The sequence below is a fragment of the Siphateles boraxobius genome, unplaced genomic scaffold (assembly GCF_051911475.1).
Source record: "Siphateles boraxobius isolate OS27281-9 unplaced genomic scaffold, OSU_SipBor_1 16, whole genome shotgun sequence".
Classification (NCBI taxonomy): domain Eukaryota; kingdom Metazoa; phylum Chordata; class Actinopteri; order Cypriniformes; family Leuciscidae; genus Siphateles; species Siphateles boraxobius.
This window is the reverse complement of record NW_027508766.1, coordinates 5944983-5970165: the sequence shown is the minus strand read 5'-3', so window position 1 is coordinate 5970165 and position 25183 is coordinate 5944983. Positions and strand designations below refer to the sequence as shown.

The following is a 25183-nucleotide window of genomic DNA, read 5'->3' as shown; positions in this document are numbered from 1 at the left end:
ACATCTACAGTCCTGAGGTTGGTGCATAAACCTGTTTTTTCCCCCTCTATTCTCAGCACCAGATGGATCCCTCTAGCAATTTCTATAACTACAGAACAGCGCTGCGTGGAGCCACTCAGAGATCCATCACTGCTCATAGTAGCAGAGAGAAGGTAATGCGCTTCATTTCTGCTTCCAGGCGTATTCTTCCAGAAGTCGTAGAAACGTTGGTTTCATAACCCTGTTTGGGTGTTTTCAAACATTGTTTGAAGTGTGTGATATGTTGTATTGATATTAACAACAAACATAATGAGGATAATGATAAAATCTTATTCATTATGTAAAAGATGCAAGTAGGTTGAAAATGCAGGCCCCAATCCAGAGACTTTGTATTTACAGTAAATTGAGTTTGGCCTCTTTGTCTGAGAGTTATGTAATAATGGTTGGACTGTTTGTGGATGATTTGCTGAGGGCAAGGCGTCAAATGGGACATTCTGTTTCCTCTGCAAAATATGCTCCATTTTTGTTCTAAAAACATGGCAGTCGGCCAGTTAACAAAATGTTCTGATGCTCTTCAGTGTTTTCTGTGAGCAAACTCCCGCAATAAAATCCATCCGGCATGAGTCTGCCAAAAGGATGTTCGCATTGTTAATGTCTTTGTCAAAGTGCACAACTTTTTTGTGTGCTCTCACACATTTTTGGGGGATTTGTTTGTTTGTTTGTTTTTGTTAAGCTTTGTAAGGCTTGTTTTGCATCTTCGACTGGTTAGGGAGGAGATGTTTGCTGTGTGGGTTTAGGTGGGGAGACAGAATGTTCCAGAGCAACTCTGGAATGCTCAGCGTTTTTGCATCACAGTGGCCCATGTCACTTGTTTTTCCCTAAAATCAGATGTGTTTAGACTTTGGCTAGTGTTGTTACTTTAAAGATACAAGGGACAAAATATGTGCATGTTCCAGGGCAGGAATTTCCACTGTAAACAAATTAAATCAGGAATGCATTACTGTTCTATTAATGTCTTGAACTCATCAATTTGTTTGACTGCTTGTATTTTTGACCCATTGTTTTGTTCACTAGTATAATTACACTTAGGCTATTTTAAGCTCAATTTGAACTTGAGGTTAATAAGCCACATGGGACTATATTCAAAAAAACAAACAAAAAAGCTAAATAACAAAATTAGTAAGTGACATTAGTTTATTAATTTCTCAGTTTTAGTGTGAGAGAGAGAGAGAGAGAGAGAGAGAGAGAGAGAGAGTGAGAGTGAGAGTGAGAGTGAGAGTGAGAGTGAGAGTGAGAGTGAGAGTGAGAGTGAGAGTGAGAGTGAGAGTGAGAGTGAGAGTGAGAGTGAGAGAGTTTTGTTTATCATGTTGTAGCTGAATCTGCTACTATAGAGATTTCGGCTTCACATACACATCACTGTTTCCTTGCGTCGTGAAACATTGTTATTGCTCTCTAAAGTGGTAGATCTAGTTGTGCTCTGCCATGTAGACTTTTAGAGTCTGTTGTAAAACACTGTGGCCTAATGCAGTCTTACTGTGACGATAACCCTCAGATGGCCTCCAATGAGGCAGCTCGATTTGGTTGCATCTTTTTTCTTCTTGAGTTTTTAGTTCATTTTAACTGTTGTGTAATCGTATGTTCCTTTTTTGCCTTCCAGATTGTTATTCCTTTCTTCAGCCTCTTGATCAAAGACATTTACTTCCTCAATGAAGGATGTACCAACAGGCTCCCCAACGGACATGTCAATTTTGAGGTAATTCTTTCTGTTTGGCTTGGCGACACATGCAAGCTAACATGATGCATGGAAACAACTGGTGTCACAGCTACTGCATAACAATGGATGGTTGAGAAAACACTGTCACGTAGCAACAGAAGCAGTAGTTCATTGATGTTTGCATCTGTTGAAATGAAGTTTCAAGGGCATCGATTCAGTGTGACAGTAGCTACCTACAAAACTTAGGCGATGATCTCTAACAGAATCAATCTTGACTGTGCTGCAGAAATTCTGGGAGCTGGCCAAACAAGTGATGGAGTTCATGACTTGGAAGAAGGTGGAGTGTCCTTTTGACAGAGACCGCAAGATTCTGCAGTATCTCCTGACCGCACCAGTCTTCAGTGAAGATGGTACTGATGTCATGTGATGCTTTTCCATGCTAGTTTGATAATTTTTTTGCATGTTTTTGTGGTGTTTTATATTTTCAGTGGCGATTATCTACTAACATACCAGACACTTAATAATATTGAGGGAAGACATTGCTGATTTTACATTATTTCTACATTCTGCCTTACCTGTTTACTGTAAACTTGGACTTCCTGTCTGAACTAGAGCTTTTCTTCTCATTCATTTTCTGCCACTCACGTCATAAACCTGTTCTAATGACAGTTGCGACATAAGCACACAAGATACCAGACACAAAGACAACTGCGCTTGTCATCACTTACCTCAGGTGTAAAATGCCGTCATGCTAAATAACTGAGTAACATGAGTTCAGAACATTCCTCATGAATGAAAACAGGTGGCTTTGTTTTCTGTTGCTGACACACTCGTCTCATCTCAATGATCTATCAACAGCTTTGTATCTGGCATCATATGAAAGTGAAGGACCGGAGAACAACATGGAGAAAGACAGATGGAAATCTCTCAGGTGTGTATGATATGATTCATCAGGGCTGGTGATTGACACTGCCTTGGTAAGTGTGGATGCGTTGAGATTATTCTCTGAAGAGCAGTGACTTTTGCTGATAGACCTTGTCTATTACTAATTGAGTTGCTAATCAAAATATTGAATTAACAGGCTTCCCACTGTCAGAGAAATATCAGGGAATTTAAACTGTGTTGTCCATGTCTTGAAAAATAATACAATTAAATATTAATAAAATCCTAAAAGTCATGTAAATTTCTGTAATAAATATAATTCAATCTAGCTATGCTATTCATCTAGTCTATATTGGTAGTTTGTGTGCAACGTGCTTGCAATCCAAATAATATCTGATTTATAAGCGAATTGTTCTTTTGAGTCTGTTCTTTTCAGCGAATCAGTCAAAACGGTCACTAATTAATCTGAATGATTCTTTGGCAAGTCAGTCAGAATTAAGGATTTAAAAACAAAAATCTCATCCAATAACAAATGGTCATGGAAATTAATTAGTGAAAAAATGTATAAACCTTCAATTAAGCTAAATTTGCATTACTTTTACATGATTTTTTTAAGGCATAGTTTGCCTTACTGGAACATTACACACAAACTAAATGGTGTTTTGGGAATTACATTCTGTAACCTTAATCTTAAAGTATTCAAGAATATTTATGGTCATTTTTATTTTATTTTATTTTTATAAACATTATCTGTTTTTGATCTCACGTTCATTTCAATCAATTATTTTCAATATATAAACAATCAAATGACAAAAACATGTCCCATTACCACTTGCCAAAGATCACGCAGTGAGAGATACACACACATATGTGCTTGGAAAGGGTGAGACCTCTTGGCTCAGAGGCTTAGTCACGTTTCCTGATAGCTTTACTGCTCAAGAGGAATGGAGACAGAGAGAGAGAGAGAGAGAGAGGGGGAGGAAGAAAGTGATTGCAGAGGCTAACGGTGGGCTGTTTTTTTTTTCTTTCTTCTTTCCACTGCGACAGGATCTGTCACAGCACCAGATTCTGTGTGTATCAGCAGTTCGTGCTCCACCACACTCAGTGTCTCGGAGTGAGGATAGTAGCCCAACAGGAAACAGAGAAAAGACAATCCAGCTGATGTGTAGACACAAGAATAATGTCCATAGGGCAAAGTTGCCTTTTATTGCTGGTCTGAAACCAGTTTATACTTGATTTATCAAGTGTAGGGTGCTGGACTTGGATCAGAACACAGGGCAGATATTGTACAGTGTGTCCATTCAGTCGTCTGCTTATACTAAAATGGATATGAGGGGCTCGTAATATAAACTCAAGGTTTTATACAACGTTTAATAGGAATTAAAGTCGGCATGACATTTTAAAATCGGTTTTCGAAATGCATGTTATTGATCTTATTGTGAATAAGCATATGCATACAGTTGTGAGTTTAAGTAAAATACATTGAACGTTATGTATTTTTGCTTTTTTATTTTGGAGATGGATGATTTTGAATCATTGTATTTGACTCGTTAAATGAATCTTTTGTTTCATTTCTTGCAGGTCATCTTTGTTGAACAGGACGTAATCAAGTGAACCCTATGACAAGCAAGCTGTGTACCCCTTTTGCCCCTTCCAAAAGTGAGATGTATCCCTGTTTTTCAAGGGAGATGACAATCCATATTTTGCTGAACGGTGCATTTTTATTTTGGAAAGAGGAGCATCTTTTTACAAGGCCCTTCTCTTTCTCTCTTTCATACTGGATATTTCAGGCTTTTTCATGTCTTTGTGCAGACTTTTGTACTCCTTTTTCCCCCTATTTAAAACGTGGTTTGAGCTGAAGGAGAAATGTGTTTGGTATGTCCCTTGACTACAAACCAATTCCGATCTATGCTGTCGTTCTTGTCTGTTGACTCTGTGAGTATGCTGCTGGTTGGCAAACTCAATTGGAACAGGTTGGGGAAAAGAAAAAAAAGATGATGATATAAACCAGCATTATGTGTACTGGGTTCCAGTACTATATATTTTTATTGTAACTGAACCATTAATTTAAGTATAGATTTATGTTTTCACTATTTTTTGATATTGTGTTTGTCAGTTTTTTATGCACATGAGATGAGAAATGCATTGCTTTAACCTCTGTGAGTGACCATTGATGTGTGCGTGACAAACCCGCTGAGGGTTGCCAAATGCACTGGATGTTTCTGTGAATAAAGATGTCAGTTCCTTTCTTGTGTAAACTCTTTTGTGATGATCTGCAGCATAATGCTCCCCATCCCTTTTTATTGTCGTCATGGTTTACTGTCGCAACATGTTGACTGTTGAAGGAAAAGCAGTGTTTGTTTGTCAGTGTTACAGGTGTAATGCTGTTTCTTACACAATGAATGTGATATTTATTGACAGACAGCTCACAGTGTGTAAGAATTCTCCCAAGTGCTGTTGCCCCATAGTCGGTGGTGAGTGGTGTTATCTCGTCCTCTGGTGGTGAAGTGGAAAACTACTTCATACAGACTAGGCTATAGGGGACAGTGTAGTTCTTATCAGGGAGTTAAATTCATGAAGTTCTATCATACCCGTGGTAGTTGGGACTTGAGTCCATTTGTAGGATGTATTAGTTTTCGTTACTGTTATTATATTAATATTTTCTATTTTCCTTGGGTTTTATTTATTGGCCTCAAAAATATCTGTAGTTGTCCTGTTTTTGCCTGCTTCACTGTTTTCAAATATTTTAAAGATTTTTATTTTCTTTGTTATTTTGTACTAGGTACATGTTTTTTAGTAATCAGATATTGCCCTATCTAATATTTTATAATGTTTATAAAAGTTTGTATGGAAAACCTAATATTTGACGATACTAGCACACAATATGAAGTTATTGTCTGATGATGTCAATTCTACCCTTTTTTCCCTTATTGGAAACTTTCCACAAATACATCTTTTTTTCTATGTAAATATCATGTCTTTTTCGCCACTCTGTATATTGGTATGTATTTTGATTGTTTGGGCAGATTATAGAAACTCATGAGTAGTGGTATGGAGTGAACGAGAAAAAAGTGGAATTAAAGAATGCATATAAAGCTATTTGAGTCTTTTTTGTGTTGTGTGTGTGTCTCATGATTTTGTTTGGAAACAGTATATTGGAATAATAACAGGAATATTGTCTTAAAAAAGATTTGATAAGTGAACAAGATTATGAGGCGATGAGTTTATCGATGGGGTTTATTAAAATGAGTCTCTTTATGAAACAGTTCAATAATTTTGGGTCTGTAAAAATTATTTGTTTTTGAAAGAAGGCTTATGGATGCATTTGTTTGTTTAAAATGCAGTAATAAACAATATTGTGAGAATATTACTACAATTTGAAAGAAATTTTCTATTTTAAATATATTTTAAATGTTATTTACTCCTGTGATTTTTTTCAGCATCATTACTTCAGTCTTGTGTCACATGATCCTTCAGAAATTATTGTAATATGATGATTTGGTGCTCAAGAAAACTTTCTTATCAAAGTTAAAAACCGTTGTGCTGCTGAATACTTCTTTTTTCAAGATTCTTTAATGTATAGAAAGTATTTGAAATCAAAAACTTTTAAAATGAACAATGTAAAAGTCTTTACTGTCACCCTTGATCAATTTAACCTTTAATTTTTTTATATTTTTAAATAATCAGAATCCTTTGCAAATGCAATATTTATAGTGGGAGGGCCCAGATCCAGTAATTTTTGTATTGTGCAAGCAAATTTAGTTAGCAATGAATAGCCTACATGTAAAATACCAGTGGATGAAGTGTCTGAACTTTCTGATGCTGTAGAGCGTAAATCTGCATGAGTGTGTTTGATGTGGTCTGTGAAGAAGGTCATCGAATAATGCTCCAAAGTTCCTGACTGCAGGTCAGGTGTTATTGTTGATGTGTCCAGCTGAATGGTGATGCTGTGATGAATTGCTTGGCTATGTTGATCTGGAAGTGTTCATTTATTCGGGATGATATTTGTGCAGCCCACTGTAAGATCACCAGGGTGGGATGAGAGGAAGAGCTGTGAGTCTTCTGCAGTGGCCTATTGTATGGTCGATCCAAGTAATGTTGTGTTTATTGATGAGAGGAGGGTGCACTGCAAAATAAATATATTTAATATATTCAAAGAACTTCTAATTAATGTTCTGACAATGTTTAAAAAATGTGTAAAAAGCCATGATGTATTACAGGTGCTGGTCATATAATTAGAATATCATCAAAAAGTTGATTTCAGTAATTCCATTCAAAAAGTGAAAATTGGACATTATATTCATTCACTACACACAGTCTGATCTATTTCAAGTGTTCATTCCTTTTCATTTTGATGATTATAACTGACAACTAATTAAAACCCCCAAAATCAGTATCTCAGAAAATTAGAATATTGTGAAAAGGTTCAATATTGAAGACACCTGGTGCCACACTCTAATCAGCTAATTAACTCAAAACACCTGGAAAGGCCTTTAAATGGTCTCTCAGTCTAGTTCTGTGGGCTACACAATCATGGGGAAGACTGCTGACTTGACAGCTGTCCAAAAGACGACCATTGACATCTTGCACAAGGAGGGCAAGACACAAAAGGTCATTGCTAAAGAGGCTGGCTGTTCACTGAGCTCTGTGTCCAAGCACATTAATAGAGAGGCGAAGGGAAGGAAAATATGTGGTAGAAAAAAGTGTAGAAGCAATAGGGATAACTGCACCCTGGAGAGGATTGTGAAACAAAACCTATTCAAAAATGTGGGGGAGATTAATAAAGAGTGGACTGCAGATGGAGTCAGTGCTTCAAGAACCACCACGCACAGATGTATGCAAGACATGGGTTTCAGCTGTCGCATTCCTTGTGTCAACCCACTCTTGAACAAGACAGCGTCAGAAGCGTCTCGCCTGGGCTAAAGACAAAAAGGACTGGACTGCTGCTGAGTGATCCAAAGTTCTCCGATGAAAGTAAATTTTGCATTTCCTTTGGAAATCAAGGTCCCAGAGTCTGGAGGAGGAGAGGAGAGGCACAAAATCCACGTTGCTTGAAGTCCAGTGTAAAGTTTCCACAGTCAGTGATGGTTTGGGGTGCCATGTCATCTGCTGGTGTTGGTCCACTGTGTTTTCTGAGGTCCAAGGTCAACGCAGCCGTCTACCAGGAACTTTTAGAGCACTTCATGCTTCCTGCTGCTGACCAACTTTGAGATGCAGATTTAATTTTCCAACAGGACTTGGCACCTGCACACAGTGCCAAAGCTACCAGTACCTGGTTTAAGGACCATGGTATCTCTGTTCTTAATTGGCCAGCAAACTCGCCTGACCTTAACCCTACACAAAATCTATGGGGTATTGTGAAGAGGAAGATGCGATACGCCAGACCCAACAATGCAGAAGAGCTGAAGGCCACTATCAGAGCAACCCAGGCTCTCATAACACCTGAGCAGTGCCACAGACTGATCGACTCCATGCCACGCCGCATTGCTGCAGTAATTCAGGCAAAAGGAGCCCCAACTAAGTATTGAGTGCTGTACATGCTCATACTTTTCATGTTCATACTTTTCAGTTGGCCAACATTTCTAAAAATCCTTTTTTTGTATTGGTCTTAAGTAATCTAATTTTTGGAGATACTGAATTTTGGATTTTCATTTGTTGTCAGTTTTAATCATCACAAATAAATGAAATAAACATTTGAAATATATCAGTCTGTGTGTAATGAATGAATATAATATCCAAATTTCACTTTTTGAATGGAATTACTGAAATAAATCAACTTTTTGATGATATCCTAATTACATGACCAGCACCTGTATATTGTTATGAGGATGGTCCAAATGCAAACGTTAATATAGGAGAAGAATGGGCCTCTGTCCAGGGATGGGGCAGTATTTCAGATACATGTATTTAAAATATGTATTTGAAATACAAAATACTATTTTGTATTTTAAAGCCTTTGGAAAAAAATCTAATGGAATTTGTATTTAAATACATTTAAGATGAGTATTTTTGTATTTTCAATATACATACATTTCTTTTTGCCAGTCAACTAAATAGTGCATTATTCAGATTTGCCTTCAGTTAACATGAAAGAATAAAAGAGCACAGACAAGTGGGGAAATAGCGTTAGCCTATCAAGTCTTGATCGGTTGTTGAGTTTTATCAACTAGCTTGTCAAATGTGTTTAAAGCATGTTAGGGCTGGGTGATATGACACTACAAGAAAGAAAGAAAGAATGAATGACAGAGAGGGCAGAGATGAGGTTAGGAATTAAAAGTCAGTTGGCCTATGTAGTTTCTTCATTCACTGTGACCTATACCTGCACTGGATGGCCAATTTTACATGTATTATGTGTATTTTCAAAATACTGTATTTGTTTTTAAATACATTTTTCACACAGATTTTGTATTTTTATTTTAAATGAATTTCCATGTATTTATGTCCATCTCTGCCTCTGTCTCCATCTACTGGTCAACTATCACACCATCAGATTTCTAAGTCGACTTAATATTGATTTCATTAGAGTTGGTATAGTTATGCCCAAGTGCAGATAATGATAGGTTGGAAAAACAATAGAATTTTCTATATTCTATTTTATTATATGTATTATGTAATGTTTGGGCCTACAGTTCATTTGAATCACAGCTTTGAATGATATTTTGGTCATTTCCATTGCCAGAGGCTTCAGCCACACTCCGATGCAAGTCACTGGTTTTGATTCACGTAAATGCGATTACATCAATTCAACTGACTCTGGGATTGCTGTAATAGCACTAGCCTATATGTGCAAAATCTCTCTCAGTATAAATCTGGATACATGATTGTAAATAGAAACCTTATATAGCCTAGCTCAGGCTCTGTAAAGTCGAGAGGATTTTGAGACCAGTGCAGTACTGCAGTCTGTTCTAACAGTTAGGGAAGATCGGGGCCAAGATTCACACTTTTTCCCAGTAATTATTTATAGAACTTTATGTTTTAAATTTTGTATATTTAATTTTCTTATTCATATGTATTTATCTGAGCATATGCATTTAAATGTATGTTGTCCCTCTACACGGGTAAGTTGTCACAATAGAACCTGCTGTTAAACATCACATGCTTTTTAGCAGTAGCCTACATAATGAAACAATTATCAAACACAAAACATTAGATGAAACAGCAAAAATGGACAAAAATATTAAACTATTGTTTTGCCCATAGGTCTTGTCAGTAATAACAGTAATAACTACACATTTAAAACTTGATATTTAAAACAACAGCATTTCATTAGTCCATTAACACTTCAGCAGGCGCTTCGGTAAACAAATCAAAAAATAAATGAATAATTGAGTAATGACATGAGAGAGAGAGAGAGAGAGAGAGAGAGAGAGAGAGAGAGAGAGAGAGAGAGAGATCAATAAAATATCCTGCTGTCATAAGCCATCATCAGGACTGTAGTTATTGTGGAGAAATGACACATGCTGCCCAGTGTGTGCGCGTGAACAGAACGGAGCTGCTGACCGGCGCTGCTGCCTCAAACACACGACACTCTCTATCAACCGTCTTCTTTTAAGAGTAGCCTACGAGAGTTCCTGTACACTAAAACGGTAGGGGTTTTCCTTTTCATTTAAAACTAAACTTTATGCCTCTCAGGAGCGTTTAGTTAGCTGATAAAATGGAAGAACAGGTGTAACGTCTGCATGGCTTGTGCAAAAGCGCGAAATTACATAAAAGAAGGCAATATCATTTTAAAATTAGGCCTATTGACTTATGTCATTTACGTATCGTTAGAAAAAAACACGCTTCTTTATTTTAAATTTTAGCTCCAATTTATTTTATTGTATTTTTGTTTAGCTTAGCATGAGGGTTATCTCTCATGGATGTAAGGAAATAAAGCTAATCAAATATCCTGTGAATTCAACAACAGATAACTCTAATGAAGTTGCATAGGCTACTTTGTGTTGTGTTGTGTTTTAAGTTTATGTATGGAGATGTAGGCATCTGTATGAGGTCTTGTGCCGTAAATACTGTGATTTTGCTCAAACATTCTTCTTTGTGGTGGGAGTGTCTAGTGTCCATTGTATGTTTGTAACCCAAAGTGAATTACAAAACATCCTCTTTCATTTTTTTTTTCCATCAATGAAAGTCAGCAAAGAATGACATCACCAGATAGTCCAGGAAAGAGCATACTGCACACTCATGGGGTGCTGGTGCCATCCGGTATTATTGTGCCTCTAAATTATTGATTAGGTCTAAATCACTGGGGCCAACAGATCTCTGGTAAAATGCTCTCTCTCACTCTTCATCTTATATATGAAAATGTGGATGATCAGTCTGTCGTGTGCTCCTCATAATGAGATATACATGACAGGTAGATGAAAGGCATGGGAGGATCCCCTAACCTTTACCATCAAAGTTGTGTTCTGTAGGGCACAAATGCCAGCATTAAATCTGACAAAAAATTATTGGCACACACCCAGAAGGACCAGCAGCATTATCTATATTCTATATTATTTATCAACAAATTTGTGTTGGGACAGGGACTAAATGTCAATCTCAGATTTATTATTAACATGAACACACCATGCGCAATCACAATCTTCAAGCTCTGGTTGTCCCTGTTCTGAGACCTTCCACATAAAAAATTAAATAAAAAGGTTACTTTACAAAATTCACTTGACCTAATGTGCAAATATTATTAGATCTGTATTCAATTTTTATTATAGTTATCTAAAATTAACACCCAGACCATAAAACATTTAGTAAGTATGAAAAATTACAATAGCTGAAATAAAATAATATAGATATTCTATTTCAGCGTGCTGCCAAGCAGCATTTCTCATTTTTGTTTGGTTTAAGTTGAAGTACTAAAATTAACAAACTAAAACAAAAATTAAACTTAAACTTAAATTAAACTTAATAAAATCTGTATAAACACATTTAAAACTATAGACATATTTCTAAAACTTTAATTAAAATTAAAATCAAATAAACATTTATTTTAATTCAAAATATTATCAAAAACTATAATAGTATCTCAGTGATATTAAAATAACACTTCTGTATTCATATGTTTTAACACAAAGTAGAACTCCACTTTTCAGAAATTATTGCATTGTATTGTATTGCATTGATATATTGTTTTATACATATGGGGTCTCTCAGATACCATGCACAAGTACTTAACTAGGTTAAGACTGAAATATTATATTTGATCATTTTTTTAATAATAATATTATCCTTTAATTATTTTAATAATATTGTGTGATGTCATCCCACAGCAAAGTGAAATTGAATTTGATCATCTTTTATTGTAGAATAGAAGTGCCAAAATGGGAAATGGTTCTATGAAGCTAAATCCTCTCAAGCAGGTCAGTGGCTCGGCCAAATCCAAAAACAATGGGGAAACAAGTTCAGTTCCTCAAGTCCTCAGAGTTAGAGTGGAAGAGTTAGAGAGTCAACTGAAGAATAAGGATGAAGACTTGAATGCCAAGGAGCTTCAGATCAAGCATCTAGAGGAGCAGTTGGCTCAGCAGAGACAGGCCATTTCAGAGATATCTGATGCTTTGAGGAACAAGTGTCTCCAACTCAACAAGCTCCAGGATGCACTGAAGAATCAAGGGGAGTTGGGTCTGCTGCCATCGCCTATCAAGGAAAAGGTCAGTCAGTGTCTCACAGGCCTGCTCAGAGATACCCTCAACAGGAGGAAAGGAGCAAAAGCTGGAGTTTCTGCAGAGCCTTCATCCAGAACGTATGATTCCAGCGGTATCCCAAAGTTCTACTTTGAGAGTGCACGAGTCTGGAAAGAGCAAAGGTGAGCGATATAATTCATTTTCTGCTTTTGAGGCCAATTTCCTTCCAGAATTTGATTGGCATTAGTGGTTATGTTAGTATTTGGGACTAGGTATATTTAAGAAATATGCCTACAAATTAATAGAGTAAACTTTTAGACAAAATGTTGCCAGTTACTTTATATTTTTGCTCCTCCAACGAAAATAGTTCCAAGTGAAGTCAAAGCGAAATTTGTTGCATGGCTGAGCAACACTTGCAACAGAAATCTCAGGATTCACTCATAAATATGTCCCTTGTCGCCACCTACTGGTGTCATGATGATGCACCAACTTGATTAACTATTACCTGTTATCATAATGAATAAATGTGGTTTAAAGCTGCATGTTTGTGAACGTAAAGTTACCTTAGTAGTTCATGTTATGTGTATTTTGTGTGTGCATACTGTATGTGCGTGGGTTTGAACCAGAATATTCATTATTGTATCAAGCATCCTCAAAGACCTAAAATAGATGTGCCATTTGTTCATGTTGGTAATTAGTCTGTGTTTTTCATATGCTAAGCTCATTATGTTGGGAGACTTAAATGAGTCTAATCTGCCTGCAAAATACAATGCTGATATTCATTATCCTGTCTCTATTCTAACACTGAAATTGAAACAACTGGTGCCTTTCAATAGCGAGAACTGTCCAATTAGTCCATCTAGAATAATTTGTTCTCAGTCAACCCATAAACAGTCCAAGGCCCGGTTTCACAGACAGAGCTTAGATTAAGCCAGGATTAGGCCTTTGTTCAATTAGGACATTTAAGCAGCTTTCATAAATGTGCCTTAGAAAAAAAAAAACATTACTGGTGTGCATCTTGAGACAAAACAATGGCACTGACATATTTTGTAGATACGTCAGCGCAAGTTGTTTTTAGTTCAAACAGTACAAACATGCATTTTAGTCTGGGTCTAGGCTTAAACCTTGTCTGTGAAACCGGGGGTATGAGTAAAAATGTCACAGCTATCACAGTTACAAGCAAAATAGTATTCCAAATCTTTTTTTGCATCTCAAATTAGACATCTCTAGCACATTTTTTTTTTTTTTACAATATCTTTAACAGTGTAAAGAAGCTCCTCACCGATGCTTTGAATAAGAACCAGTATCTGAGGAGACTGGAAGTGCAACAGGTCAAAGACATGGTGGAATGCATGTATGAGCGGACGTACCAGCAAGGAGAATACGTCATAAAACAAGGAGAGCCGGGAAACCACTTGTTTGTGCTTGCAGGTATAAATCAAGTAATTGAATTATTCCATTATAATCACACTGGTTATACTGTCAGAAAACATGTGAAATTTTGTACCTTTATGGGGCAACAATTTTGTCCACAATTTTTCTGAGAGTGTAAACATTAGTGTAAAGATAATATGATGAAATCTATGCATATGTCACTAGTTACTGCTATTCATTTCCGTCAGTTTTTCATCAAGGTTATCTCTACACTGTAAATAATAATTAACCCACTTTTTTAATTAAATGCAAATTTGATCAGAATGCAACAATTTGTTTCAAAAAAGAAACAATTTGTGTTTAAGTACCGTTTTCTCTTACAGAAGGCAAGCTGGATGTCTATCAGCACAACAAACTGCTCACATCAATAGCCGTCTGGACCACATTTGGTGAATTAGCCATCTTGTACAATTGCACCAGGACTGCATCGGTCAAAGGTGATGTATTTCCTTTGCGCTTCATTTTATCTCTCACTTAGATGTGTATGAGTAGTATAATTCTGTTTCTGACAAATATGTTATATACTGTAACTTATTTACACCGAATTCAAATTGTCCCTGCATACCGCACTTTGTGTGTTTAGTTCATGCTGTGACCATGGATTGGCCTCATGTAGCCACAGGCTATCAAATAAACACCAGTGAGAACTAAAACACCATTGTTTTGTCTTGTAGCGTTAATCTCATTGGCTTGTCAGTAATTTTGTTTGCTTGTTTGTATGGCCAGATGTACCGTCTCAAATGCCTCCCCTCATATTATCTTTTATTCCCACTCTTAAAAAAGCACTGGCGTGAAGTAAAACATACCCATACTGTTAAATTATAAATCAGTGTGGTGCATTCTTTCTGTGGTTCATTTTTAATGTGATCAATCTTAATATTACAAAAATTATATTTCTTTACACTTGCACTGTTGGTACTTTAATACTTAAATATGTTCTCTACCAAGTCACCATGATAAAATTGAATCACTTCCTAATGGTCCTATTGGAAGCAGCTGTTGTTTCCTGGTCACTGAGGTTTAAATGGACACCACTCAGGGAGGAACGAGGGACCTCCTGGTATTTCCCTTACCTGTACTTTTGTTTTGATCACAGCGGCCAGCAATGTGAAAACATGGGCCCTCGATCGAGAAGTCTTTCACAACATCATGCGGATGACTGCCGAGGCTCGACATGAGCAATACCGCCACTTCCTGAGGAGGTAATCCAAACTGTTCATCCCTCCCGCTGTTTACTGTGTTGTCCTACCCATAATGTGTTGTCAAGTAATAGCTGGACCTGAAAACATCAAAGTGCGGCTTTTGCATGAAACGTTGAAGAGATCAAACAAACAAATAAAGCATAGCTAGGAATTTTTTCTCTTTTTTTGGAGGCATTAGCCTTGCTATTGATGATGTTAATGTCAGTTCACGGTCTGGTTGAAGTGACCTTTGTGACCTTGCTTATATAACTATAAGTTTAAATGGCAAACATGAAAGGAGGAAAATGCTATAATTCAATTTGAGGGCTCTTAAAGGCATTCTAATAAGAAAGGATTGAGAGATATTATCTTATATTAGATGAAATGGAACTGAACTGAAACAGAACTGTTCTCCATAACCATCAGTTCAATTTGAGTCAAAGGGGCAATCTTAAATTGTTTGTATCAGTGTAGTCATATAAGAGTCATCGATAAAAATTTAAACCAATATGTTTTGAATAAGACAAATTAACATTGGATGTTGATTAAATGCATAAAGGCAAAAATTCCAAACATATAAATAAAATGATGCTTGACTGCTTGTCTCCTACAAATGTCCTAACCTTTTTATTTTATTTTATTTTATTTTAGTGTTTCACTTCTTGCTAGTCTACCTCGGGACAAACTAACTAAGATTGTGGACTGCTTAGAGGTGGTAAGTAAAACCTTTTAACATTATTAAAATTTGGTGATTCAAAAAAAAGCTAACCAGCCCCATCTGATCCAAAATATCCATCTGTAGTAAAGTTTTCAGATGTCTGAATCCAAACCGACAATTTTGGACAAGCAGTGTTGATATTACATCTTTCATCACTTGGCCCTGTATATTGTTACCATAGTTATCTGACTAAGGCTGCGTGAAGTGTTCGCTCCAATTGAGGGGACGAGTGATTTGTTAAAGATGTTTGTAGCAGCAGTGTAGGCTGCTGACTGATTTATTCCATTTCTCCATGAGGGGCCAAGTGAGTTTTTCTAAAAGAGTGTGGGCTTTGTCAACTCAACCTCAAATAAGCATCCTCGTGTTCTTCCTTGCTGAAAAAACATCAAGGACATTCTTCTCGATTGTCGGCCCATGGGGTCGAATGGGAGAATGCCGTTATTCAATCACTCCGATGGAGTTGATTATATTCCCCTCTCTAGAGGTAAAGAAGCAATGTAACCCAATAGTGGCCCAGATGTTTTTGACTGAAACATGCAGATAATGTGGAACTCTATCATTAAACAGTGGGGAATGGAATGCAGATGGGATGCTAGAAAAAGACAAATGTTTTGAGACCCTCAGAGGAGTGTGGTATACCTAGAGAGCGTCTCTAATGACAAAGCAGAGCTCTGTCAGAAAGGCAGTTGGGGATGGAGACCAGTGGAGTACATGCACCAGAGAAATTAATTAATTCTTGGAATGCCTCTGATGGACCGCTACAATGTTCTAAAATGGTTTAATGATTCAGTTTGGCAAAACTCAAATTTGAAAAATTCTAAACAATATTTAATCTCAAATTTCGGGTGAATCATTCCATTCCACTGTAAATAGAACGTTATTTTAGCAAATCACTGTTGCAAAAAACATTCTTGTTCTTCCATTGAATTGGAGGAATATCAGTTCAAGCACAGTGTTCTCAAGCTCTAGGCAACCAAAGTACAGTAACAAACCCAGCCCCCCATCCCCCCCCCCCCCCCCCCCACAAATTTTAGTCTCGTAAACAGCTTACTATGGAGTATTAAAACCAGTTCCAAAATCCCGTTTTGTTGTTGTTGTTGTTTATTATAAAAAGCTGAGCTGTTTTAATGGTTAGTGAAGTGCTACCTTAAGGTCAACTGTACAATTTAAAGGGCTAGTTCACCCAAAAAGGAAAATTCTGTCATTTACTCACCCTCAAGTTGTTCCAAACCTTTATGAATTTCTTTCTTCTGCTGAGCAAAAATATCTTTTGTTTAGCAGAAGAAAAAAAATCATACTGGTTTGAAACAACTTGAGGGTGAGTAAATGACTCAATTTTCATTTTTGGGGGACCTAGTCTTTTAAATTCTTCTACTAAGGAAACATATTTTATGAAATTTGACAAGTATGTAAGTAAGCAATAAGTGTAGGAGACATATCTTCTTATATTATTGTGAAAGCAGACATGGCGGCCTTCCTGTTGTCTCCCTCAGGGAACCTCTCCGGGAAAATGACAGCAGTGGGTTGATGGTAAAATCAATAGCTAAATGAGTTTTGTCTTGCGTTTGCTGACCAGGAGTATTATAATAAAGGAGACTACATCATCCGGGAGGGAGAAGAAGGAAACACTTTTTACATAATCGCCAATGGAAAGGTAATTTGCAATCTATTATCATCAATTTGTTTTGTCAAAGCTTGGTTTTGTGTACTTACTGTATTTAGCATACTATGCTTAACATTGAATCATGTCTCATTCCACGAGGTTACATATACTTAAAATGAAATACTACTATCATTTAAAATGTAAAAACTGATGTGCTTTTGCTGTATGATCATCATTATTGATTTCCTTCTTTTCAGGAACTTTTAGTAATTATAGTGTATAGCCCTTCATTATGCCTACTGAAGACGAGAGAGTATACATCATTTTAGGTACATTAGGTACATACACTACCCAGGTTATGCTATGTACTCACACCATTCAATGCTAAAGCTAAACCATCAAAAAATAAAAGTGATTTATCCCATTTGAGGCACCATTTTTCCACTCCACTAATCCTCATGGACTTCACTGCAGACACCGATCTGGGTCTTTGGGAGGTCGAGCGCGTTCAGATAAATCAGTAATTCGACACCGAAGGGGTTAAGAGACAGGACTCTCCACTGGGAAGCAACAGGAACTGTTTAGCATGTGCTAGGCTCGGATCCCCTGTTAATTTCGGCATTACTGTCACTCAAGACGGGGGGAAGGATGATGTTTTACTGAGGGGGAGAGAATTTAATTACCGGAAATGATGGTTCTCGTCAGCCTGTCGCCACCATGTCCGAGAGTGTGTTGGGAATAAGACCATTAGTGCTGGCCACCAAAAACTGCCTATCAGAAAGGTCAAGAGGCTCATCGTGTTTTAGTGGATCATTCTATAGAGAATTGAGAATGAACGAACAAACTTAACTCCTTTTCTTCAATATCATTATTATTGAATACTTGTTGCCTACAGTTGAAGGATTTTAATCTGTGAATGTGGTTCTCTCAAAAACTAATATGGTTTGTTCGTTTTGAAATGCAACCTCTGTCTTTCTCTGTTGCTCAGATTAAAGTCACACAGAGCACACAGGATCATGAAGAGCCTCAGATCATCAACACCTTGGGGAAAGGGGATTATTTCGGAGAGAAGGCCCTCATCAGGTGCTGTTCTTCTTCAGTCCCCAGCTCAATTCTCATGCCCCCACTTTATTTCAACCCTATTTCAATAACCAATTGGTATATAGGGACTTTTAGCATCACTGCAGTAGTAGAGAGCATCATCTTTGTCTCGTCAACATGTATATTAGTTAATAGAATATTACAAGCATATTCATAGAACTGTCATTTTAGGAGCCATTTTAGCTCAGTTTATGACTAATGCACTTTATGTGTTCTTACTTTGTCAAACTACAGTGATGATGTCAGATCTGCAAATATAATAGCAGATGAGGATGGGGTGGAATGCCTTGTCATTGATCGAGAGTGAGTTCACACTTGAAGATCATCTTCATTCAATTGATTATGTTAATTGTAGTCTGTGACAATAACAACGGTTTTCTCTTAGAACCTTCAGTCAAACTGTTGGAACTTTTGATGAGCTTAAGAAGTACCTCCAGAGCTATGTCGAGAATTTAGCACAAGACGATAAGAAAAGAAATGCTAAGTAAGTTTATATATATATATATATATATATATATATATATATATATACATATGTGTGTGTGTGTGTGTGTGTGTATACAGTATATATAATTAAAACAGTGATAATCTTTATGACTCTTTTACTTCTTACCACTCCATTGTGCTGTATTTCACGTAGAGGTAAAAACTAGAGGCTGAGATTTATCAACAATCCCCAATTGACAGAATTGAAGAACTGACCATAATTCACAACATGTACATATTGTGTAGTGTGAATATAAGAATATCTCAACTAGTTGGAGCTATTTGGAAAATGCCAGATTTTACTTTCTGGATTTAAGCACTTGAATCTCCAATCCACCTATTTATATATACAGTGGGCTCCAAAAATCTGAGACCACTCATATAAATGCTTCTCTTTTGTAATTTTATTACTTAAAATTACTTTATTGAAGAACAATGGTCAGTGTCTCAAATTTGCTCATTTGTTTAGTGGCCAATAGTAATAATGCAGATTTTTTAAAAAGTTTAAATGGAAACAAAACCCCCAGAATTTCTCAAACTTTCAGACCCAACAGTATTTTTTTTCTTTTCAGCTGTTTAGTAACCAATCCAAAATTAGACAAATTTGCCACTCTGTATAATTGTCTTAAACAGAATGACCAAAATAATGACAATCACTTATCTCTGAACATTTTTACTTTTTCTTTTAGAAGGTCAGGAAGCTGCACCCCACCAACCACACCAGTGTCACATGATATGATAGAGCTGAAAGAGACAGAGAGCAGCTTTGCATCCACTATACCCTTCAGCTGCCTCGAGGTTATTGCCACGCTGGGAGTTGGGGGCTTTGGCAGAGTTGAATTGGTTAGAAGCTTGTTCACAATAATCACACTTCTTTATGATATAAAACATTCAAAGAGAAATCATTCCCACAAAGTGAGGGAGTGAGATGAGCAATAATGATGCCTGTTTTGCTATAGGTGAAAGTGAAGCATGAGAATGTGACGTTTGCCCTGAAATGCATCAAGAAACGGCACATTGTGGATAACAGACAGGAAGAGCACATCTACTCAGAGAGGAGGATCTTGCTTGAAACAAACTCCCCTTTTATTGTGAAGTATGTTCATTTAGTATGATCAGACTGTTTTAGTAAAGCCTGTTTAGTCTTGTGAGTTTTAGGACATATCGGAAGATCTTAAAGATAATCTGATCATTGAATTTCCCTGTTCATTGCTTTTGAAGAGATATTCATGATGAATCCCCTTAGTGTTCACATGATTAAATTAAGAGAGAAGGTCCGTACCTAAAATGCTTAATTTAACCAAACATAGGAGAAAAGTCAGTGGCAGTGAATGTTACTGAAAGCTGTGAATTTCAAAACTTATTTGTGTTTTGATCATTTGTTTGAGATCATGTGTTTTACATTTTTTACTCTTAGAATGTACTGCACTTTCAAAGACAACAAGTATGTATACATGCTGTTGGAGGCATGTCTGGGTGGAGAAATCTGGAGTCTTCTGAGAGACAGGTGAGCTCCATTTCATGCTAGGGTGACCAAAAGCTGGACAGTCCCAGAATTGGGAGCCTTATACCTCGTCCTGCAAGACATAAGCAGTGTCCTGCGTTTCAATGTTTTTTTTCTTCCTTGAAATTTACAATACGCCAAATAGAAATATAAAACTAAATATGTGATTGCCTTTAATAAAAAAATCAATTTGCACAACCGTCATGTTCTAGCTAGAGTGGGAAAATCACCAACCAATGCACTCGTAAAGTGGGATTTTTCCTGATGAAACTGGACGGAGCCAAGTAGTGTGGACCTCATCAAAATTCGTTAAAAACAGCTACACCAGCCAGCACTTCCTCTAGACTCATACTGGATAAGAACATCCTGATCAAATCTAGTTTGAACAATGTTCAGGATACATTGAATCCGGTAAAACGCATCTAATGTTTGCATAGTCTACCCAGAAAACAGAATGTTCCCCCATCTTTAGTATTTGGTTCCCGTTTTTTTTGAGAACCAAATAACAACGTTCTAGGAACATTCTTTTTAGGTTTTATTTTTTGCAACCATAAAATAACATTTCCAGAACGTTGCAGTGAGGTTATTTTTAAATAACCTAAAAATAACTTACACAAAGTATTCCCTAATGGTTATTTTTAGGTTATTACCTATTAATAACCATGTAAAATAACCTTCCAATTAATATATAGCAGATGTTTTTGTATAATGACCTATACAGAGCTCTGAAATTATTTTAATATAGCATTTATGTTGAAATGAGATCAATCAAAACGCATTTATACACTCTAAAAAATGCTGGGTTGTTTTAACCCAATTTTGGGTAAAATATGGTCAAAACAAGTGTGGGTTAAAAATGTAATTAAAAGATTTAGCCCAACGGCTGAGTTTGTCCATATTTGACCCAAAGTTGGTTTGAAAGAACCCAGCATTTTTTAGAGTGTAATGATCAGTTTATAATGATCAGATAAATCCAACTTTATAGCTAAAATATTAAGTCAGGGTTAAGCATAGTGTGAAAAGCAAAGAAATCATAAATTACAGTAGTATGTTTGTCTCCATTGACTGCCCGCCTCTGATCTCGCACCTCTTATACTGGGTTGCTGGTGTACTGCATGATTACTGAAGTACAGCTGGGTTATTAGGGGAGTGTTCTGGAAACGTTACAATAATGTTAGAATAAAATTAGGGGAAAGTTAGAATAACGTTTGGTGAACGTTAAAATAATGTTAGAAAAAAATTAGGGGAATGTTAAAGTAACGTTGGAAAAACGTTAGAGCAACGTTAACATAACATTAAAGTAACGTTAGAATAAAGTTAGATGAACATTAAAGTAACGTTGGAATGTTATTACATTACTTTAACGTTATACTAACGTTTCCCAAACATTATTTTAACATTGCTCTAATAGAATAAAGTAATGGTAAAATATTTAGGGGAACGTTAAAGTAAAGTAACGTTAAAATGTTATTCTAACATTACTTTAACGCTATACTTTTTTAAAACTTTTCCCTAACGTTATTTTAACGTTCCTCAAAAATTGTCAGCTAGCAGTGGGTAATTAAGGAAAATAAAGTAGGCGCAACTTAAGAAAATTTATTTTTATATAAAATGTGATTTTTACCTATTAGCCTGTTACTAGTTCATTTTATTTAGCAGAGTGAATAAGTTCTGTAATGTAAATTACTTTGCATCACTCGAACCAGGGCAAATCGAGTGCCAGTCACAGACCCGGTCACAATTTATTAATAAAGCTTATTGGCAATTTAACGTTATCATCCAACATCCAACGTGATGCACATAGGGTTTCCAACTAATGTAAATCAATATATAATGTAAATCACACATGTCCCACATTGTCGAGCTATTTCATGAATCCGGAACAGCTACAGTTTTACTGTTTTGATGCATATGCTAAAAGTTTCTGTTTTGATCCAGGGGGAGTTTTGATGAGTACACTGCCAAGTTCTGTGTGGGGTGTGTAACAGAGGCCTTTGACTACCTACACAACAATGGCATCATATACAGAGACCTGAAGCCTGAGAATCTGATGCTGGATACAGATGGATACGTCAAATTGGTGAGCAAAAGTCAGCAAACTTCACTTAGAATTCACTTTTAAACTCAGTGCAGCAATTCTGATTCCAAGCATGTTTTCTCAGGTGGATTTTGGCTTTGCTAAGAAACTCAAGTGTGGCCAGAAGACCTGGACGTTCTGTGGGACTCCAGAGTATGTTGCACCTGAGATCATTCTCAATAAAGGTCACAGTCTCAGTGTGGACTTCTGGTCTCTTGGAATCCTGATCTTTGAACTTCTTACAGGAAGGTTTGCATCAGCTGAAGTTTTAGTGGAAAACATTTAATAATACAAATGCATGAAAGACCTACTCTAACGTATTTGATCTGATTGTTCCTTTAGCCCCCCCTTTACTGGCTCAGATCAGATGATTATATACACATTCATTCTGAAAGGAATTGAGAAGATGGACTTCCCTAAAAAGATCACCAAGAGGCCAGGTGACCTTATCCGAAAGCTGTGCAGGTATGATCATGCACCCTTCTTAACTTATTCTTATGTCTTTTACCTGTTTTCTGAAACCATACAGGTCCCTATGGAATATATCATAAAATGATTTTGCTGTTCTCTTTTTTATGAAGACAAAACCCTTCAGAGCGACTGGGCAATCTAAAGAATGGAATAACTGATATTAAAAAACACAGGTAAGTGTACAACAGTCAAAATCTGGTGCTGTTTGACTAAAAATTATCTTTCATAAATTTGACTGTCTTATGCCATATGTATTAACACAAAATTAACAAAATATTTAACTGTATTATCTAAAATATTGGTCAGAACCCTCAGACTTTGTACACTAAAGACATTCACTATTAAGTAGTTGCTTAGTTAGTTACCCACACAATATACTGACTATAGACATAGTGTGGTTGCAGATATTTTACTTGTTTTTTTTACTCATTTTCAGATTTCTCATGTTTGAAAAAACACACTTATGCTTGGTTTTTCATAACGGTGCCGACTAAATTAGATGACACCCTAAATAACCCAAGAACTCAGGAATGTGTTCCATAAGTAACACGTGTCACTCTTAATCAAATCAGTCAGTAAATCTGAGGAGATTCTAATCTTGACCTTTATGGATCTTCTGGCTTTTTCTGGGCCTGCTCTTGATTGAACTGATTGATGCTAAAAATCCTTTGGACTAAATTGATACTTTGCTCTTTTTCCTTTGCCCCTAAACAGGTTTCTATCATGTTAGCAAACATTACATTTGCATTCAGTGGGCATCCATAAACACTAACTTTGAAATCGGTATCTTTCTCACCTACATACATTTTACAACGGTTATTAAATTCATGATGTTGTTCGTTGGTGTTTAGATGGTTTACAGGATTTAGCTGGAGTGGTATGAAATCTAGAAGTCTGATATCACCACTTAAAAGAGAGGTAAGACACACATCATCTAGAGATTTTTATGGGATCATGTATCATAAAATGACATGTACACTACCATTCAAAAGTTTGGCGTCAGAGTCTTTTATGTTCACCAAGGTCGCATTTATTTGAACAAAAATATTTCGAGAAACTTTTCTTCTTATTTTCAATGTTGAAAACATTGTGCTGCTTAATATTTTTTTGGAAACAATATTTTTTTCAAGTATTTTTGATGAATCGAACATTCAGAAGAACAGCCTTTATTTCAGATAGAAATCTTTTGTAAGATTATAAATGTTTTTCCTGTCCCTTTTGACCAATTGAATGCATCCCTGCTAAATTAAAGTAGAAAACATCTTATTGACCTCAAAGTTTTGCACAGTATTTTATCAGTATGTCATCTTGTTTTTTCCTTGTCTCTCTGATTCTCTCACTATTAATTTGATCTGTCTCTTTCTTTTTCCTCAGGTGAAGGGACCCACTGACCACAGTTACTTTGACAGTTATCCTCCTGAAGAAGAAATCCCTCCAGATGAAATGTCGGGTTGGGACACCGACTTCTAACTGACCCCTTGATGCACCCATGTGCTCAAACATTTTTAGTTTAACAAAACTCTTCTGCCATTTGCCATCTCCAACATGCCAGCCTTTTCCCCAAGGAACCTTAGACCATGAAGCCAACAGAACCCGTGTATGTGTTGCAACAATGGACTCCTTGACCGAAGGCTGCTGTTAGTGCAGTGGGAGGACAGCAGAGGAGGAGAGACATAAGAAAGGAATTGTTTCACGATATTCAGATGTACTCATTCATTGCGATTATAAACATTGTTGAATTTGACTGAAACTGTACCACTGAGATGTCAGGGCAGGATCAGTCTGTGAGAATGATGTTCCTGGGGCATCATAAAGGAGGATGGTGTGAAACCATTGGTAATATTTACCTTCAGAAATGCTGAACAGTTTGTGGTTTGGCAGGAGGGTGAGATGTTCCCTGTTTTAGAAGCGTTGGCGATGTCACGTATTTGAGCTCCTGGAGGTAATAACCACCTGTGACTGTGAATGCCACTGATGAGGTTTCAAAGGTTAACCTCAGCGGGTGACTGGCCCTGCAGTTTGTGCAACTCCAGCAGAGTTATGTGAAAAGTAATATTTTTGGCATACTTCAGGTGACTCGAACCTCTGCATCTGAGCCAGATATGTTTGTGCTGATGCAATGTTTGCCGCTTGCTTATTTTATCCTTGTGAATTTCTTTTTTGTGTGAGAATTTAGATTTTTTTTGTCATCCTGCAAGGTTCTACAAAGATATTTTTGTTAATTTATAATAAAATGTTATCTAAAATGTAAAAAATGAGCATTTCTTCATTGTTGTTTCCAGCACATTTCAAGTTCAGCGGTCATTGCACATTAGCGATTTGTAAGTATCTATTAAATAATGGACTTTGATGTTTGTGTGGTATCTTTCCGGACCTTATTGACCCATTAAGCAATTTACACCGTGGATGTTCCATGACGCAA

At 36.6% G+C, this 25183-nt stretch overlaps 2 protein-coding genes across 7 annotated transcripts in view; both read left to right on the top strand.

The window, feature by feature from the left end:
• rasgef1ba (RasGEF domain family, member 1Ba) overlaps positions 1-5674 on the top strand; it is an 80541-nt gene extending 74867 nt beyond the window's left edge. For both annotated transcript variants that reach the window (XM_077231312.1, XM_077231313.1), the window contains 5 exons: positions 57-152; positions 1637-1732; positions 1980-2103; positions 2552-2624; positions 4157-5674. In XM_077231312.1, coding sequence (XP_077087427.1) covers positions 57-152; positions 1637-1732; positions 1980-2103; positions 2552-2624; positions 4157-4181 — 414 coding nt within the window. In that variant the 3' untranslated portion in view covers positions 4182-5674. The remainder of the gene's footprint in view (positions 1-56; positions 153-1636; positions 1733-1979; positions 2104-2551; positions 2625-4156) is intronic.
• A 4353-nt stretch (positions 5675-10027) lies between these two features.
• On the top strand, positions 10028-25016 carry prkg2 (protein kinase cGMP-dependent 2). 5 transcript variants are annotated; one of them, XM_077231307.1, is made up of 20 exons: positions 10059-10161; positions 10701-10834; positions 11872-12368; positions 13451-13617; positions 13944-14057; positions 14717-14822; positions 15453-15516; positions 17096-17173; positions 18111-18205; positions 18458-18526; positions 18609-18707; positions 19399-19552; positions 19669-19805; positions 20127-20216; positions 22152-22293; positions 22376-22539; positions 22633-22755; positions 22872-22934; positions 23613-23679; positions 24136-25016. In XM_077231307.1, exons 3-20 carry the CDS (start codon positions 11887-11889, stop codon positions 24229-24231), a joined length of 2310 nt encoding a protein of 769 aa, XP_077087422.1. In that variant the 5' UTR covers positions 10059-10161; positions 10701-10834; positions 11872-11886; the 3' UTR covers positions 24232-25016. The 5 variants fall into 5 exon arrangements, with proteins under 5 accessions (XP_077087423.1, XP_077087422.1, XP_077087425.1 ...); XM_077231308.1 differs by lacking the exon at positions 10701-10834 and having other exon boundaries at positions 10028-10161; XM_077231310.1 differs by lacking the exon at positions 10059-10161 and having other exon boundaries at positions 10700-10834; positions 19402-19552.
• The last annotated feature ends 167 nt before the right edge of the window (positions 25017-25183 follow it).